At 45.5% G+C, this 16,915-nt stretch overlaps 1 protein-coding gene across 2 annotated transcripts in view; it reads right to left on the minus strand.

Annotated features, from left to right (window-relative positions):
- Positions 1-16,915, minus strand: part of Msra (methionine sulfoxide reductase A) — a 324,019-nt gene that overhangs the window by 73,257 nt on the left and 233,847 nt on the right. For both annotated transcript variants that reach the window (XM_021182154.3, XM_029468781.2), the window contains exon 5: positions 13,712-13,818. In XM_021182154.3, the coding sequence (XP_021037813.1) occupies positions 13,712-13,818 (107 nt within the window). The remainder of the gene's footprint in view (positions 1-13,711; positions 13,819-16,915) is intronic.

Below are 16,915 nucleotides of genomic sequence, written 5' to 3' on the forward strand. Positions count from 1 at the left end.
AGAGAAGGGCAGGGCAGCAGACACTTGAGGCAGCAGGTCACATTGCCCTTGGAGTCAGGAAGGCACAAAGGGAGCCTGCTGCTCAGTTTTCCCTATCTTTTTATACAGTCCAAACTGCAGCTTATAGATGATGCCGCCCACATTTAGGGTACGTCTCCTCATTCCAATTTCCTGTATCTAAAAGTCTCTACTTTTAGAAACGCCTGCAGGCTTGTTTCTCAGTCCTATCAGATGACGTCATAAACCCTGTGCAGCTGGTATAGGTCCCCAAATCACAAATTCTAGCAATTCATGATACAGACTCGGTTCAAGGTTGGGTACCCTCCTAGAGAGAAAGGTCGCTGACCCAGGAAGTTTCCTCCACCGGGCTAGTCTCCACAGTCAGAGAAAGGGATGGTAATGTGAGAATTTTACAAGTTCCATCTCAAACACTAACCTTTGGTAACCTGCATGTGAATTAGTTTATGTTCATATGCTAAAGGGCTGGTGAAACAGGACTTGACAAGTAAGAATGTGACGTGTCCTTGACAGGGGCATGCTTTGAACCCTTATTCTCCAGTTGGTGGTGATACTTTGTGAGCCATGGAACTTTTAGAAGGTGGAGGCCGAGGGATAGATATCGGTCCTTGGGGGACAGAAAAAGTGTCTCAGAAGTTGATAGTCTAGTCAACCCTGGGTTCTGGTCTTGTTTTCTCTACTGCTCAGTAAGACATTATGTGTACCATCTTAGCCGTACACTCTACTCTATGTTTTTCCTATTGTGACTGAAAAATAAATCCCTCCTCCTTTATGTTGTTTCTGTAAGACATTCTAGCCACACCCATGAGACATAACCTAGCACAGGATCAAGCAGATTTTCTCCTCCCAGCCATCTTAACATCAACTCTATGAAGTCACCTCAGTTCATGCAGACACGGTGATAATCCCAGAGAATGAGGACAGAGAAAAGGATCAAGTGTGAGACCGTGGAGAATGCAGCTTGCCAGACAGTGGCTTGCCCATCATCTGCTCCCTGCACTGCCGGTTTGCCCGGGTGTACCTTGCCTTGGCTTGTGTTTCCTGTGCTGCATCCTAGCAGCAGGTAACCTCCCTTGAGCCTTACAACAGTCCAGAATGTGAGCAGGCAGGGTTAGTGCAGCTAGTTCTGTTACGTGAACTAGGTAATGGCATTTTAAAAGTTGTTAAACGAGTCAATGAAGCGACTCTCTCAAAGAGGCTTTAAAACACACGCACAGTGTACCTACCTGGCCTCTTTCTCAGTCCTAAAACACTGTTTCCCTATGATTACTCTGGGTCACCTTTTGCTTTCTGGAACTATTTCCTTTCTGAGACACCCCCCCCTCCCACCGCTGCCTTCTACACTCAAGGTGCACACAATGGCTGGATTTTCTTCTCAGTCCCCATCCCGGCAATCCTACTTGCCTTTTCTCCTACAGAAGGGCACTCTTTGCCTCTGCTGCTCCTTGACTGACCCTGGAGTCTGTTCTTTCTTATCTATTATCAGCCTCCCTGACCCCTGCTTGGCTGGGTCACCTAATTTCCCTTCTACCTCAAGGTCTTATTAGTCTTGCTCCAGAAACCCACAGCCCTGCCATCATAACAAAGGATGTGTGCGTTTGCGAGGACCACTTTGCAAACTGATGTAGCCGGAGAAGGGCACCTTGCTGCATACTAATAATGCTTTAATCACATGGTCCTGACGTGGCTCCGCGGGGAGAGCTGAGCAGAGATGAGCAGTTTTTGCTGCATCCCAGTGTGACTGAAGAAGCCTGGGTTTAAGGAAGCAAGGGCCAGGAAGCATATGATGTCCCCAAGAAAATCATAATGATATATGATATTATGCCAGAAAAATTAACCACTTTCAAGAAGCCAAAGGAGCCTGCTTGAATGTAGATCAGCGCACAGTGAACTGGATGCTCTCCTTTGTTGTCTGATATTCGTCTTACTGGGAAGGTCTTGCTTGAACATGACCTGGGCTGCTGAAGAATTGGCTCACCCTCTGATGGCATGTGGATGTCACAAAGGATGTGTGAGCATTTTTTACAAACATAGGTGATTGATCTCAACAGTGGAATCTGTACCCACAGCATGTTCAGTCTAGCTTTGTTTGGGGTGCTCTGCACCCTATTTTCTTGGCTCTACCTGTGAACAGTGTCCAGGACTTGCCCCTGCCTCAGGCCTTCTACCAGAAGAAGGACACAACAGGCCAGGATGGAAGTTTTTTGTCTGTCTCGAGAAGATGTTATTTCCCATTTTGCTCAGTGAATATTTTGAACCTAAAAGAATAAACATAGAAATACCTTTAAGTTTCTGGGCTCTGTCTAGAAATTCATCAGTTTTTAAGAAAACATAGAGAGAGAGGGGGGGGGGGAGAGAGAGAGAGAGAGAGAGAGAGAGAGAGAGAGAGAGAAAACCTACATATTTAATGAAAGACTAAACATAGCCTTGTAATTTATCACATGAGGGACAATTTTGGGAATCAGAGCAAAAAGCTACACAAGGTAATAAGTGGCTGAACCCCACTGAGGGTCCCCCTCTTAGAGTGGAGCTTATCTAACTTGTCTGTGTGGCTCAGCCCAACACTGTCTTCTTTCTCGGTCACTGGCTCATTTACAATAGGTATTGAGTTAGGAATGGCACTAGGTGGTGGTTCTCATTAATGATATTGTAAGGAAGACCAGAGAGGAGCTCTGTGGCCAAATTCCAGATCAGGTTTTGTGGTTACGGGTCAGGACAGGATAATCACAGCTCTGAAGCCAGCAGTGGTTCCAACTGCCTGGGTACATTTGGAGATGGCTCCAGTGTATGAGTGTGGGGGATGACTTTGCAAACCATCCCTTTGCCAGGAGCTTACTGCAGTAAAACTCAGCCCTCTTCTACCCTGGCACTGCACCACCAATAGGATCTGGGAGCTGAATTCAGGCCCCTGAATTCACAGCCATGGTGCTGAGAGCAATAGGGGCCATCTCTGATTTTGAATCCCAGTTTTACAAAGTACTACAGCCCAGAGCAGACGCCAGCCCACTCTGCAGAACACAACCACCTTTGTCCTTCACCGGCCTGCCTCCCACTTGAGGCAGAAATGAATGACCTTGACCTCAGCTCCAACCCGCCAGTGCAGTGCACACAGCTTGAGTGGGGTCCCCGTGGCCACCATGGGTGACTGTGCTCACGGCCCAGCTGCTCACTGGCAGGGCGGCAGGGCGGCAGGGCGGCAGGGCGCAGGACCTGACACTGCGGGCCTTTTCTCCCTCCTCCACTAGCAGCCAGTGGGCGGGCTTGCTCCGCCAGCTGCCATGGCAACGGGAAGATGGCTCTGTGGTGCCCAGAACAGATGTCACATGGGCCGCTGTGCTTGTGTTGGGGGTGGGGAGCTTGGTGGGGGCACCAGGGGAGGGGCTGTGCCTTTGGAGTTAAATGGCCCCACCAGAGGGAGTAAGCCACATTTGGAAGGGAGTGCGGAGCAGTAGAATCTATTTTCTTTCTTGTCCCCGTCCTTTACGTGCGCTAAACATACATGCACAAACACAAATGGCCTTTCATCTCTGCTCCTGAGGTGCTGGAGGCTCGCAGCTTTCTGGGCGGACATAAAAGCTGTTATCTCTCCAAGCCTCAAATGAACAGCGCCTTGGTGGCCCAACCTTGAGCAGGCAGGCAGCCCTCTGTTGTCTTTAAGGGACTGGCCAGGAGGCTCCATTTGGGTGAGTCCAAGGAACCTAGAATCATGCAGAGCAGAGACCAATCAAGGGGAAATTGAAAGGCAAACACACTGGGCTCTGTGGGTTACGACAAACCCAGCTCCAGGCTCCATATGCTTGCCGCTGAAATGAAAGAGTCCCTATGTCCCCTTCCTCCTCCCCGTGGGGTCTCTGATCATATCATGCCAAAGGCCATTTTATACAGACTAAACTGGGGCAAGGCTTATAAATCTACCTGTCTGAACGCAAAGGCTCTTTGTCCCTGGAATAGATCTATCCTAGCCAGACTGCTGCATTAAAAAATTTCCACTACTTTCCATTTCTCCTACACAGAACTGATATATATATATATATATATATATATATATATATATATATATATGTGTACATTAATAGGACAAATCCATATTCATTGGTAAGATAAGATATTATGTGAATACTAGGAAAATGCCAGGCATCGGTGGCCTATTTTCCTCTCTGAGGCTCCAACCTCAGACCATGGGAGCTTGTAGACAAGGGGGTGAAGGTATAGGTGCTATCTTAATCAGATGCACGACAGTCATTGCATGTGTGGAAGGATGGGGAAATGCTACATATAGTTATGTTGCACTGGGGTTTAATTCACAGGACCGGCATGCTCAGAGCGGCTGCTTTGTGCCAAGGAATGCCACAGGGAAGAGAGGGAGGCGAGCAAAGCCAAGAAGATCTCATTCATCACCAAGAGGCAGAAACAGCACAGAAACTCTTATAATGGGTCTGATGAAGTGAGTGTTGCAAGCAAAGCATTATGGGAATGTGGAGAGAGGCAGGCTCTGAGAGAGGTGTCCTGGGGTGTGAGGAGACAAGAGGAAGAATCTGGAATTGACAGAGCACCTGTGCTGTGACAGACATGTTATATACACAGCACACCGGATGGATCACAGAACTCCCTAAGAGGCAGTCACTGTTTTTATGTCTTTTTTTTTTTTTTTAAATCAGGAAATCCATGCTTAGAGGGGTTTACAGTCCAAGGTCATTCACCAAGGACACAGCCATGCTGCCCTGTGTTTCTGCCTACAGACTGACAGAAGACGCAGCCCAGTACAGAATGCAGCTGCAAGCGTATCTGTCGTTTTCTGATCTTCACTTAAACGGTAAGGTTCAGAGATCATGGGTTTCAAATAGTCCCTGCAGCTTACCTAACACACATAAACACATAGCAATTAAAAAAAGAATTGTTCATCTGGATGTAGCCTAGAATCTTCTCATGGATTACAATGGGTGCTACCGGGACTTTTCCATGCTCTTGAAAGATGAGTGGGGGTGGTCCCACAAACTGTATTCATTCATTTAAGCATCACCCTATGTTACTGGGGGGGGGGGGTTGTGTCTATACACAAAATGACCCATCTCCCCAGCCCTGCCAAGATTGCTGTATTTTAACAACAATCTGGCCTGCACCTGAGATCCTCAGGCGTTTGTGGTTCACCTGAATGAAAAGCAATGATCAAGTGTGAAAGATTGCCTGAAAGTGCCCAGTTCTGTGCAGCTCTGGGAAGCTGCCCCTGCAAGCCAAAGTCCCCCACAGAAGACTAGCTTCCTTGACACTGCAGTGAAAGTCAACAACCACCAGGGGGCAGTAACACAAACCAGATTTGTTTCCTCCGGGCCTGAATGTGGATGTGCCCGGTTTAATGCGTAAAGCCCATTATTACAAGCCTTTCCTCTCCCCACCCCCTATTAATGAACAAATGCCCAGGGGTAATGCAGAGATTTCTAAATACAGTGCAAGAAAGGGCAATCTGTACTCATACACAGGGAGTCTAACATGCAGTAATAAGTGGAAATGAAAATAATCAAGATGCAAGTGAGCCATTAGGCTAAAGAGCTAGCCCTCTGTCTGGCTGCAAACACAGAAATGCAGATGCCTGGCTCGCAGGAACGGGCATTTTAAAAATATTTATTTCACAAGTTCCTATTTAGAGTTCATAATACTATCCATAATTACAACCTCCGAGCTCCAAGAGGGGGTCTAACAAGAATTCCATATCTAGTATAGAGCACAGAGACGGATGGTTCTCTCAGTCTAAGGTAAATGCATGAATTATTCAGGAACTTCCATGGGCATTTTAAATCATAACTTCGTGCTGTAAACAATAGCACACGTTAAAAAAAAAAAAGGGTAAAAAGATGAAGAGCTGTCTAATCTCCAAGCCATAAAACAGCTACTGACACCCACAGTCTCCTAATGGTTGCCGTAGCGTTCCATAGGAATCCTTTGGCGTACTTACAGGTTTTAAACATAGCAGCAGAGAGAATATAATAACACAGAACCTACTTCTTCCCTGGGAACAAAGAATCCGGGATGATCCTGCCATTTTCGCGAAAAAGGGAAGATTACGCAGTCCTTTCTTTTAAGTTGTTTGGAATTTGGGGCCTGTGGAAAAGGTGACAAGGCCACTGCTAGCAGCCTAGTCTCCCGAGTCACCCCATTACATCCCAATATTCATAACCTGATAGATTACACAGCTATTATCCACGCAACATGGCTGAAACACACGTGGAATTCTGAGTCAAGTGACCATAACCTCTACATTTTCTATTGAGGTTGTTCTGGGAATCAAATGTACCCCTCTGGGTTTCAGTTTCCTAGCAACAGAGGTAGGAGAACAGATCTTGCCCTATGCCCTTGTGTGGTGTGAAGGTCATTCGGCATAATGGGAGGGAAAAATGTTAAGAACCCTTGAGATTTATGAAGATTCTCAGTGTGTGTCTTCTCTCTAGTTCACAGGAGGAACTGAAGCTGCAGAGACTAATCCAAGGTCATGTAGGTGAAGGCAGAGCCAGGGCCCCAGCTGGCTCTTCTCATCCAAGGCTATGATTCTTCCCTTCCCTCCTCGGAGCTGAGCACACACAACACAGCTGTCTCAGTCTGCTCTGGAAAAATACCTCAGACTGGAGGCACACAGCAGGACTGTGGACTTTGGTAAAGGGCAAGGTATAGCAAGGCAGGTTGTCTTGCAAGGCCCCTTCTCCTGCCTCATAGATGTTTAGGTTGTGTTTACACATCTTCCCTGAGCACAGGAGTAAAAACAGGAAGTAGCCCCCTGGTGCCTACTGCCTTTTCTTCTAAGGATGAAAATCCCTCCATGGGAGCTCTATCAGTATGACCTCATCTAACCCAAATTACCCAGATCAAAAACCATCACACTAGGGGAGGAGAAGGCTTTAGCAGAAGAGTTTCAATGGAGAAAGCCCAGAAATATTCAGCCCATAATAAAAGACAATATGACGGACTTGTTCATCTCCCCATCTCTTTAATTTAGGTCAACAAATATTCGCAGGGCATGTGCTAGGAGCCAAGCACAGTTGCAGGCACTGTGGACACAAAGATGAATAGGAGACCCCGAAAGGATGGCTTAGGACAGAAAATGTCAGCATAGGTCCTAGGAAATTCCCTTCAAGGAAGGGTTTGTGTGACTTGTGAGCACTAGGGACTGTACAGGGACTGGTCGGTTACAACCTTCCCAAGATCTTCTTTCAGACGGCTCTGCTCAAAACAACTACAGTATGAGTCTGGATGCTAATCAGTACGTAATTAATATTTGATAAGGTAATTAATTTATTAATTTGCTGGAGAAGAGAAAGAGATAAGTCATTTTCAGCCTACAGATGCCTGGAAGGAGCCACATAGGATCTGCATGTGCCTCGTGGGATGGGGGTGTCACCAGTCCGGCTGCACTCTGGTAGTACTGGCATTGTGGAATAATTATTGCATATAATGGATTTCTGAGTTGAGGTGGCATAATTTAAGCTATTTTGGGGGTTCAGAAACTAAAAGCACTCAGCTTCAACTTATGTATATTGGATCACTACATGTGTGATATAAATGCACATGCATTAGATAAAAGAAAGGAAAATAGAAATATATGAAATGTCATTTAATTCTTATAGCAAATCTGTAGAGAAATTTGTTACCCAGAGAAATTAACTCAAGCTCAAACATACTAACTAAGGCAGTACTAGAACAATCTTGCAAATCATCCAAATGTTATTTTGAAAAGAGAGAGGAAGGAGAGAGGAGGGGAGGAGAAGAGGAAAGGAAGGAGGGGAGAAAGGAGGGAGGGAAGAAGGAGAAGAAGAAGGAGAAGGAGAAGGAGAAGGAGAAGGAGAAGGAGAAGGAGAAGGAGAAGGAGAAGGAGAAGGAGAAGGAGAAGAAGAAGAAGAAGAAGAAGAAGAAGAAGAAGAAGAAGAAGAAGAAGAAGAAGAAGAAGAAGAAGAAGAAGAAAGAAAGAAAGAAAGAAAGAAAGAAAGAAAGAAAGAAAGAAAGAAAGAGAGAAAGAAAGAAAGAAAGAAAGAGATTTCTTTCACAAATATTCTTCCAGCTGTAAGGATTACTTTTGCACTCTGTTTTCTGATGTGCAACCATATTTTAGGAGTGAAGGTCTTCTTTGAAGGTAGAGGGAATAAACATGAAAATTCCAACCTCCTTGCAAAAGCAGATAAAGGCCACAGACAGTCATCCCTGCAAGGACACCCCTGTCCAAATCTGCACTTCTTGGGTATCCAGAAATCCTACAGCTTCACTCAAAGGCCCCAGGCCTTGGTAGGGAGTTGCACGTTACACTGTAGACATGATGAGAGGGACTGTTACTGGACGATACCGTGATGGTTGCATGGAGTCTGGGAGACCAAGCTAATGGCTAATGGCACTAGAGAGGTCATGGCAGAGTCAGACACTAGAAAGGGAAATGGTCCGGATGATATTTATGATGGCCACTCTGGCTGCCCTGTGTAGGCAGCTCTAGTAACAGAGAAATAAAACGTTCATTGGCCCAGGAGCAGATGGTGGTACCTGAGTGATGGTGGCGACCGTGGCTATGACAGAGAAGCAGGTACATGAGAGAGCTGTACCCAAGGGCAGAATTCAGACATTGTGTCTTCAGTGTAAAATGCTTTCTCAGAGGCTCCTGTATTTAAATGTTTGGTCCTTGTGCTCTGAGTAAAGCACGGCTTTAAGAAGTGCACTCATAGCCGGGCATGGTGCTGCACGCCTTTAATCCCAGCACTTGGGAGGCAGAGGCAGGCGGATTTCTGACTTTGAGGCCAGCCTGGTCTAGAGAGTGAGTTCCAGGACAGCCAGGGCTATACAGAGAAACCCTGTCTCGAACCCCCCCCCCCCATAAAAAACAAAGAAGTGTGCTCGTGGGGGTAGGTCTTGAGGTCCCTCAGCCCCACTCTACTTCCTGTCTTCTGTCTGTTTCTTGACTGTGAAGGCAGTGTGATTGGCCACCTCATGGTCCTGCCACCATGCCCTCCTCACTAGAATGGGTTGTGTCCATCTTCAACTTCAAGTCAAAATAAATCCTCCCCAACCCCGACACTGCTTCTGCTCAAGTCTTTTGCCACAGTGAGGAGGACAGAGACTAATGCACCTGGGCAGCCTGGTAATGTGGTAGCAAGGGGCAAGTGAGTACAGGAATAGATCTACAGTGGCTCCCAGGGTGCCATCAGTGGTGGGCACAAGAAGCCAGGCACTTGCTTATTAAAGAGTCTACAGTCTATGGCTTGTTGTGTGGACAAGGATATGGAAATAAACAAGTGGGTACACTTCTATGCAGGGATCTGGAAGCCATGGGGATTTTTAGGTCTGTGAACCTGTGTATCATTGTATAGAGTTAGCATTTACACTACACAAAGAGCAAGGTGGCAGAAGCTTCATTGGTAGCACAGGTGGGGAGGTTATTTGAGAATACAATCTTTTCATCTCTCCATCTCTGTCTCTTTCTGTGCACTGCCCACCCCCCCACCCTGGCATGTTGGCCTTGCTAGGATGATGTGGCATTAGTGAATACCTGGCTGCTATCTAAGTGGGAAGAGAATCAAATAATCAAAGATGAGCCTTTAAAAAAAATTGCTGGCTGTTTTGAAGCAATCATTACATACTGTTTTGTATATTCTTTCTTGGGTGCTTTTCTTTAAATTACACATTGTATTGCATATAATGAAATGCATAGATGATAGATGATGAATTGGCAAATAATTGAAAATTAAGATAAAATTATAGAAATTATTTAAAGACTATGGCAATATAGAAATCATCTAGATAGCTGTATAGATGGAAGAGATGAGTGGATGGGAGAATGGTCAGGTTGCTGGGAGAGAGGCTGTGTAAATGGACGGATGGGTAGATGGATGTGTAGACTAGGTGGTAGGTGAAAATATGGGTGCATGGGTGGGTGGTGGATAGATGAACAGACAGAGAGACTAAAAACAGATTTTTAATTAAGAATATACTTCAGAAAGGTGTTGTGCTCATCAGAGTACAATATGCTCTAAAATATACTGGGGTGGGGGGGCTGATTGGGGCTGACTTTTCTTCTCTTCTGACAAGAAAAATATTCAAAGAAATCATGTTTTCCATTCATGAGTCTTGAGGAGTTGGGCAGAAGTTAGGTCGCGTGCTTGGGCCACAATAGCATCTATTAGTTTCAAGACCTACCATCTACCAGGGGTTAAAATGCTAAATTCATAAATGAAGAGGAGTCCCATTTTGAGTATGAAGGAATCCCACATAGACCACACACTTACCATTCCCAGAGGGTCTGATTTATTCAGGTGAGGTTGGGAAGATGAAGTATGGGTTTCACTCCTGAAGGTTTGACCCTCCTGCTTGGGTCTTCCTGCCTCCACCCACCATCAAGAGATCGGAAGTGAGAAGAATTCTTCAGGTTGCTGGTGGGCCTGGGATTGACAGCCCAGCCAACTATGCAGAAAACCACACTTTGGAGGGAAAAAATCACTTTTGGTTTCTGGCTCCTCAGCACTCCTACACATCTAATTAGCTCAACAATCGGTCCCTGTGATAAAATCAGCTAATTTTATGTTCAAACGGCTGCTCTGTGGTAAGCAGTGCAGTCACTCCAACGCCACATATAAAGAAGTTGCTGAAGAAGCTGGTTCCTGCAGGTCACTGGGGGACAAACTAGCATAGACTATCAAATTAGTAACCTAAGTCAACAGTATAGTTAGTATGCAAGGGTCCCTGCAGACACAGAGAAGATCAATGGCCAGGATGGAAGGCCTGTAATGGCGACCTCTGAAGGAGGAAGAGGGCGTGTGGAATGAACTGAAGGAGTATCTACTCTGAGCATAAGCCTGAATGTTTGAGGCAAGATTATGGAAGGCAAGAGTCTAACTGGTGTTATGAAGAAACGATGCCCCTAAGAGTAAGTGTCTTGTCAGAAATTTGCCCAAGGTCAGCCTTGATATAAGGCACAGGCAAGGCCATTCAGGACTGCTCTCTGGACAGCTATGGTGACAAAAGACAGAATCTAGGACCAACCTTGGTGATGTGGAGCCATTTGGAAGCCAGAATACTTTTAAGGTAAATGTAAATGAGAAGATGGTTCATTTATCAAATAAAAGACAATTGTGTCACCTTTCATAGGGACATTATTGACTTATTTGGAGGTAAGTTTCAGATATCAGTTATACAAAGAGAATGGGCAGAAATAAACAGGAACTCTCAAGGTAGAAACAACGTCTCAGAACTATACTAATACATACAATTTTAAACAAAGATACAGAGAGATACACACAACTACATCTAAGTGTATCTATTACATCTACACGTAGATGATAAATTGATAGATGAAAAACAGGTCATAGATGATAAATGACATATATAAATGATAGCTAAGTGGCAGATAGATGATACAGATACATAGGTAATTGATAGATAAATAACCAAAGATTTGTAAAAGATTTCATTTATATATAAAAAGTTAGAAGAGTGGCTGGCATTCAGTAAATACCCTTTTCTGTGGTTGCAATCTTACTATGACTACCTCTGCCATTATAAGGCTTTTTATGCACTGCACATCACCCTGCTCATAACTTCTGTATCTAAAGCTGTCTCCCATGTGACTACATGATCACAGCAGGAGGTCCTCCTGGGAAGTCACCTCAAGCTTTTCTTCCAGAGAGCCTTGTGGTGGGACCAGCCTTTGGCACTAGCAGTGTTTCCTGGCTAGGGAACAGAGCTGGTGGGAGAAGGGCACTTTGTGGATAATGGCTTTTGATGCTGCTTACACACTGTGATGGTTAGCTTTAATTGTCAATTTGATACAACATACAGTCACCTTGGATGAGAGTCTCAATGAGGGCTTATCTACATTGGGTTGGCTTGTGGTCATGCCTGTGGGAGGTTGCCTTAATTAATTTCATTGATATGGAAAGACCCAGTTCACTGTGGGTAGCGCCATTCCCTAGGCAGGGGGTCCTGAACTGTATAAAAGAGGACAAAGTTAGCTAAGTACAAGCAGGGAGGCAGCATGTATGTATGCATTTAGTTCTCTTTCTACTGCCTGCTATAATATGGCTAGCTGACTTAAGTTCCTACCTTGATTTACCAGAAATGATAGACAGTAACCTGAAATTGCAAGGCAAGTTAACTTGTTTCTCTCTGAAGTTGTTTTTGGTCAGGATATGTTATCACAGCAACATAAATGAAACTGGAATGCACCTGCTTAATCAGAAGCACTTCTTCACTTCAGGCTCTGGAGCTCACATGCCCATCCCACACTCCTTGCTGCTGTAGCTTGTCATGTCTCCTATCCTGGTGAAGTCTCCACAGCCAGAAGTACTCCACAGCCATGAGGCTCAAGCAACCTCTTACTGATATCAGCCAGTGTGGGCCTTACTCCTCTCTTCTACTTCTCCTGTACTCTGATCCTACCAACCATCGCAGAAAATCCTCACACACAAGTCCCTTATCATGAATTCTGCCACTAGTGGGACTAGAGATAAGACAGACATCATAGTGGTTTCCTAGATACCTACATAGTTGGCCTTATTATTCACACCCTGAACCCACAGGTACATCATGAGACACTTTGGTTCCTGGTTCAGTATCAAGATCTCTTGATGTTACAGTCTCCAGAAAGGAATAAAAGAAATGTCACAAAATTCAGCCTAGACTCATAGACGGAATCAAGTTGGATAGCAGCCACAGGGACTGTGCCCCAGACTGCCTACCATGTCAGCCAAGCTGACATCACAGCCTTAGATATATGATGGGAGGAGGGGACCCTCTAAGCATCTCTCTCAGCCCCATCTCCTATCATAGCCGATCTGACCAGGCCACCTCAACAGCAGATGAGAAGTGGGTAATGAGAAGCCTGCTCCTCATTACCCACTCTACCACTGTGGTGGCTGTCCTATGCTTCACAGCTCCAGAGTAGCTACTAGCTCTGTTTCTAATACAGGAAATATCATAATCAAAAATTAAGTATCATCACTGAGCTCTAAAAATTAAAAGAACTCAAGTTGTTTGTAAGTGACCCAAATCGATGCCGGAGGAGATTTTTCCCTAAAGGATTATAGAATTAATAGAACAAATATTTCATGATATAATGTATATCTTTCTGATAAATGGTTTTATTATAATTAGGTTTACTGTAGCTGGCAGTGAAAAGTATATATCACAGGTTGATCTATGTCTTCCAGAAAGGATCTGTTGGAGCCTTAAGCTGTTAGACCACAACCTTATTTGGAGTTGGGTCTTCATAGACGTCATCAAGTTACATGAAGTTACCAGGGTTAGCCTGCATGTAGTAGGACCAGTGTTCTTACAAATGCAGGAGTGAGGAGACACGCGGAGAGCGAGTGACATATGACATTGACAGGGAAAGCATCTGGACCTTTCCTTCTCCCCAGAAGCCCCCTTTGTCATTGCCTTGATTCCAGACTCCAGCTGCAGAACAGAGACAAGCAATGTCTGCGGGTAAGATGGATTCTGACAGAGCCACAGCACCTCATTCACCAGGATGAGCTGATTTTTTAAAGAGAAGTACACACGGGCTCACCCTTAGACACTCGCTATGCCCATTTCTTTGGCACAATGGCCCTGTGAGGAGGCTGGCAGAAATGGCCTCAGGTATGGTCACAGGTATACAGAGCCAAACTTCCCTCTAACACTGAGCTGGCCCAGGTTACACTGTCCTGGGGAGGACAGAATTAGGGGATCCTACCTTCTGGTATTCTTCCTTGGATCTCAGGGCTGCTTCCATCTGCACGGCGGATGTGGGATAGACTGCTGACCGGTACTGTGTACCAAAGTCATTGCCTTGGCGCATGCCTGAAGGTGAGAACAGAGAGGATTAAGGGATGCTGGGACACTAATGCTGGCACCAGTGGACATGGTTGTTGTGACCAGTTTTACCAAGTGCTTATTTTAATTTTATCTCAACATCAGTTTCTTGAAATGAGGATGAAATACATGTTTTAATTATAATGAAGAAGGCTAGGGAGGGGACTCAGTAGTTAAGAGGGTGTCTTGCTTCTAAGGGGACCTGAACTTCGTTCCCATCACCCATGTAGGGTGGCTTACAGCCTGTAACTTCAGCTCCAGGGGCTCCTATGCCCCCAGTCTTCACTCAGCATACATACACCATTTTCCCACATGCATGTAGTTAAAAAAAATCGTTAATGATAACAAATGTTTCTAAGCTTCAGTAAACTTATCACAGTCTTGGATTATACTAGCTACTCCTTAAGAAATATTTTTATATGAAAGCACTTAACAAATAATTTACTTATTTATCACTATGATGTATCCTGTGTTAGGTGGAGTACTCTAGGAGAGTCAGTTCTCAGACACTGCAGCAAACACCCAAGAGAAACCCACCTGTAAGGAGGGAAGGAGGTTTGGCTCCCAGGTTCAGAGTTTTCAGTCCATAGCTGCTGAGTGCCAGGGCCTATGGTGAGGCAGCACAGCACCAGGAGCACATGGTGGAGGGAGATGCTCACCTCACAAACAAGAGGAAGAAGAGGGGCTGAGGTCCCAATATCCCCTTAAGAGTATACCCCCACCCCCGATGACCTAACTTCCACAAGGCTCCACTTCCAGAAAATCCCACCACTTCTCATAGCACCATGAATTGGGGAGTGTGTCTATACACACAGACATCCGAGGGACATTTATGCAAACAGTAGAGAAGGGCCCAGCCAGCTCCTCCAGTGCTTTCTTTAGGATAAGCAGGAGTCTTTGCATAAGTAGTATTTTAATGTATGTTTCATAATCAGTACACTTAAGACCAAGGGCTCAGGGTCACAGGTAAACTGAAGACTATTCATTTATATATTTGGTAGGCAAGAGAGATGTCTATAATACATTGCTTTGGTCCCCCACCCTGGACATTCTGTTAAAAATGGCTTCTGAGTTTGGGAAGATGGCTCAGTGGGTAAGAATGCTTCTACCCAAGTGTGAGGACCTGAGTTAAAATTTCAAGAACACACACACGCACACACAGATACACACACACACACACACACACACACACAGATACACACATACAGATACACACACACACACACAGATACACACATACAGATACACACACACACACACACACAGAGCCATGTGTAGCTGTGTATGTTAGAGGTAGGAAGACAAGACAATTACTGGGTCTTGCTGGCTACCAGGCTACCTCTAGGTTTAGTGAGAGACTGTCTCAAGATCGAAAGTAACACAGCTGGATACCTGATAAAATTTGACCCCCCCACACATGGGCACAAATGTGCACTCAGAAGTGCACACTAGCACACATATGTGCACATATTCCATACACATATGTCACACTCACATGCTCACACATCTACCTTGACACTTAGTTTTATTTGATAACTAGACACAATCTAGGGTTACCTGGAAAAGGAGTCTCAGTGAGGCTAGATCTACTGGCCTGTGGACATGAGTGTGAGGAATGTCCTTAATTGGGTTCACTGAGGTGGGAAGACCTACCCTGAATGTGGGTGACATCATTTCATTGGCTGCCCCCTCCCAAGACTGAATGAAAAGGAGAAGAGCCGGGCTGGAGAAATGGCTCAGAGGTTAAGAGCACTGACTCCTCTTCTGAAGGTCCTGAGTTCAAATCCCAGCAACCACATGGTGGCTCACAACCATCCATAATGAGATCTGATGCCCTCTTCCTGTCTGAAGACAGCTACAGTGTACTTACATACAATAAATAAATACATCTTTGGAAAAAAAAGAAGAGAAAAGAAGAGGAAAGAAAAGAAAAGGAGAAGAACCAGCTAAGCTGGCTGGCAGGCAGGCAGGCAGGCAGGCAGGCAGGAAGGCAGGCAGGCAGGCAGGCAGACAGGCAGGTTTTAGCCGGTTTTCCTTGTTCTACATTTCTCTACTTCTTCCTTCCTTAACTATCTTCACAACAGAGTGCTCTGATGTAAGCCCTTCACTACATCCTAACCACCCTGCTGCCATCTGCTTTTCCTTCGTCCTACTCACTGCTGAACTCAGCTGCCCCCTTCCTGCCCTGGACCCTTCAAAACCGGCAGCTTCTTCACTCCCGGTGACAGTGTGCACAGTTGAATCTTTGTATTCAACTGAGGTCCCAATATCCCCTTAAGAGTATACCACCCCCCCCCCAATGACCTAACTTCCACAAGGCCCTGCCTCCGGAAAATCCCACCACTTCTCAATAGCACCATGAATTGGGGAGTGTGTCTATACACACAGACATCCAAGGGACATTTATGCAAACAGTAGAGAAGGGCCCAGCCAGCTCCTCCAGTGCTTTCTTTAGGATAAGCAGGAGTCTTTGCATAAGTAGTATTTTAATGTATGTTTCATAATCAGTACAGTTAAGACCAAGGGCTCTTCCAGGCTTCAGTCACACGGTACCACATTCCCACCAGCATTCATGTGACTAGACCCCTGGATGTTCTCAAGCCCAGCTTCTCTCAATGGCCTTTTTCCTTTCATCTCTGGAATGAGCATCCCTCCTACCAAGCCTGGAGTAGTTCCTGCTTTACAGTACCTCCCAGCCTTCCCTTTGTTTCCTGCAGCCCTTCACCAATGCCTCTTACCATAGGGATCAGGGGGTGTGGTGATAAAACCCACAGATATGCTGTAGGGCACGGTCCAGAGCTGGATCCAGAAAGCTTCTGATTGGGGACTGTTGCTATGGTGTGAATATGAAACTTCCTCACAGACTCGTGTGTTGAACACTTGGTTCCCAGCTGGTGGCACTGTTGTGGAAGGTTCTGGAACTATAGCAGGGAGGCCGAGCTGGAGGAAGTAGGTAACTGGGGGCTGTTTATTCGTGAGGTTTTTGTGCCTTGTTTGTTATAGTGGGGTGGGCACGCTCTGTCTTATGCTCTTTCTGCACCATGGGGCTCAGAGTCAACAGAGCCAAACAACCATGTACTGAACC

Source organism: Mus caroli, unplaced genomic scaffold (assembly GCF_978045245.1).
Source record: "Mus caroli unplaced genomic scaffold, Mus_caroli_1 scaffold_12, whole genome shotgun sequence".
Taxonomy (NCBI): domain Eukaryota; kingdom Metazoa; phylum Chordata; class Mammalia; order Rodentia; family Muridae; genus Mus; species Mus caroli.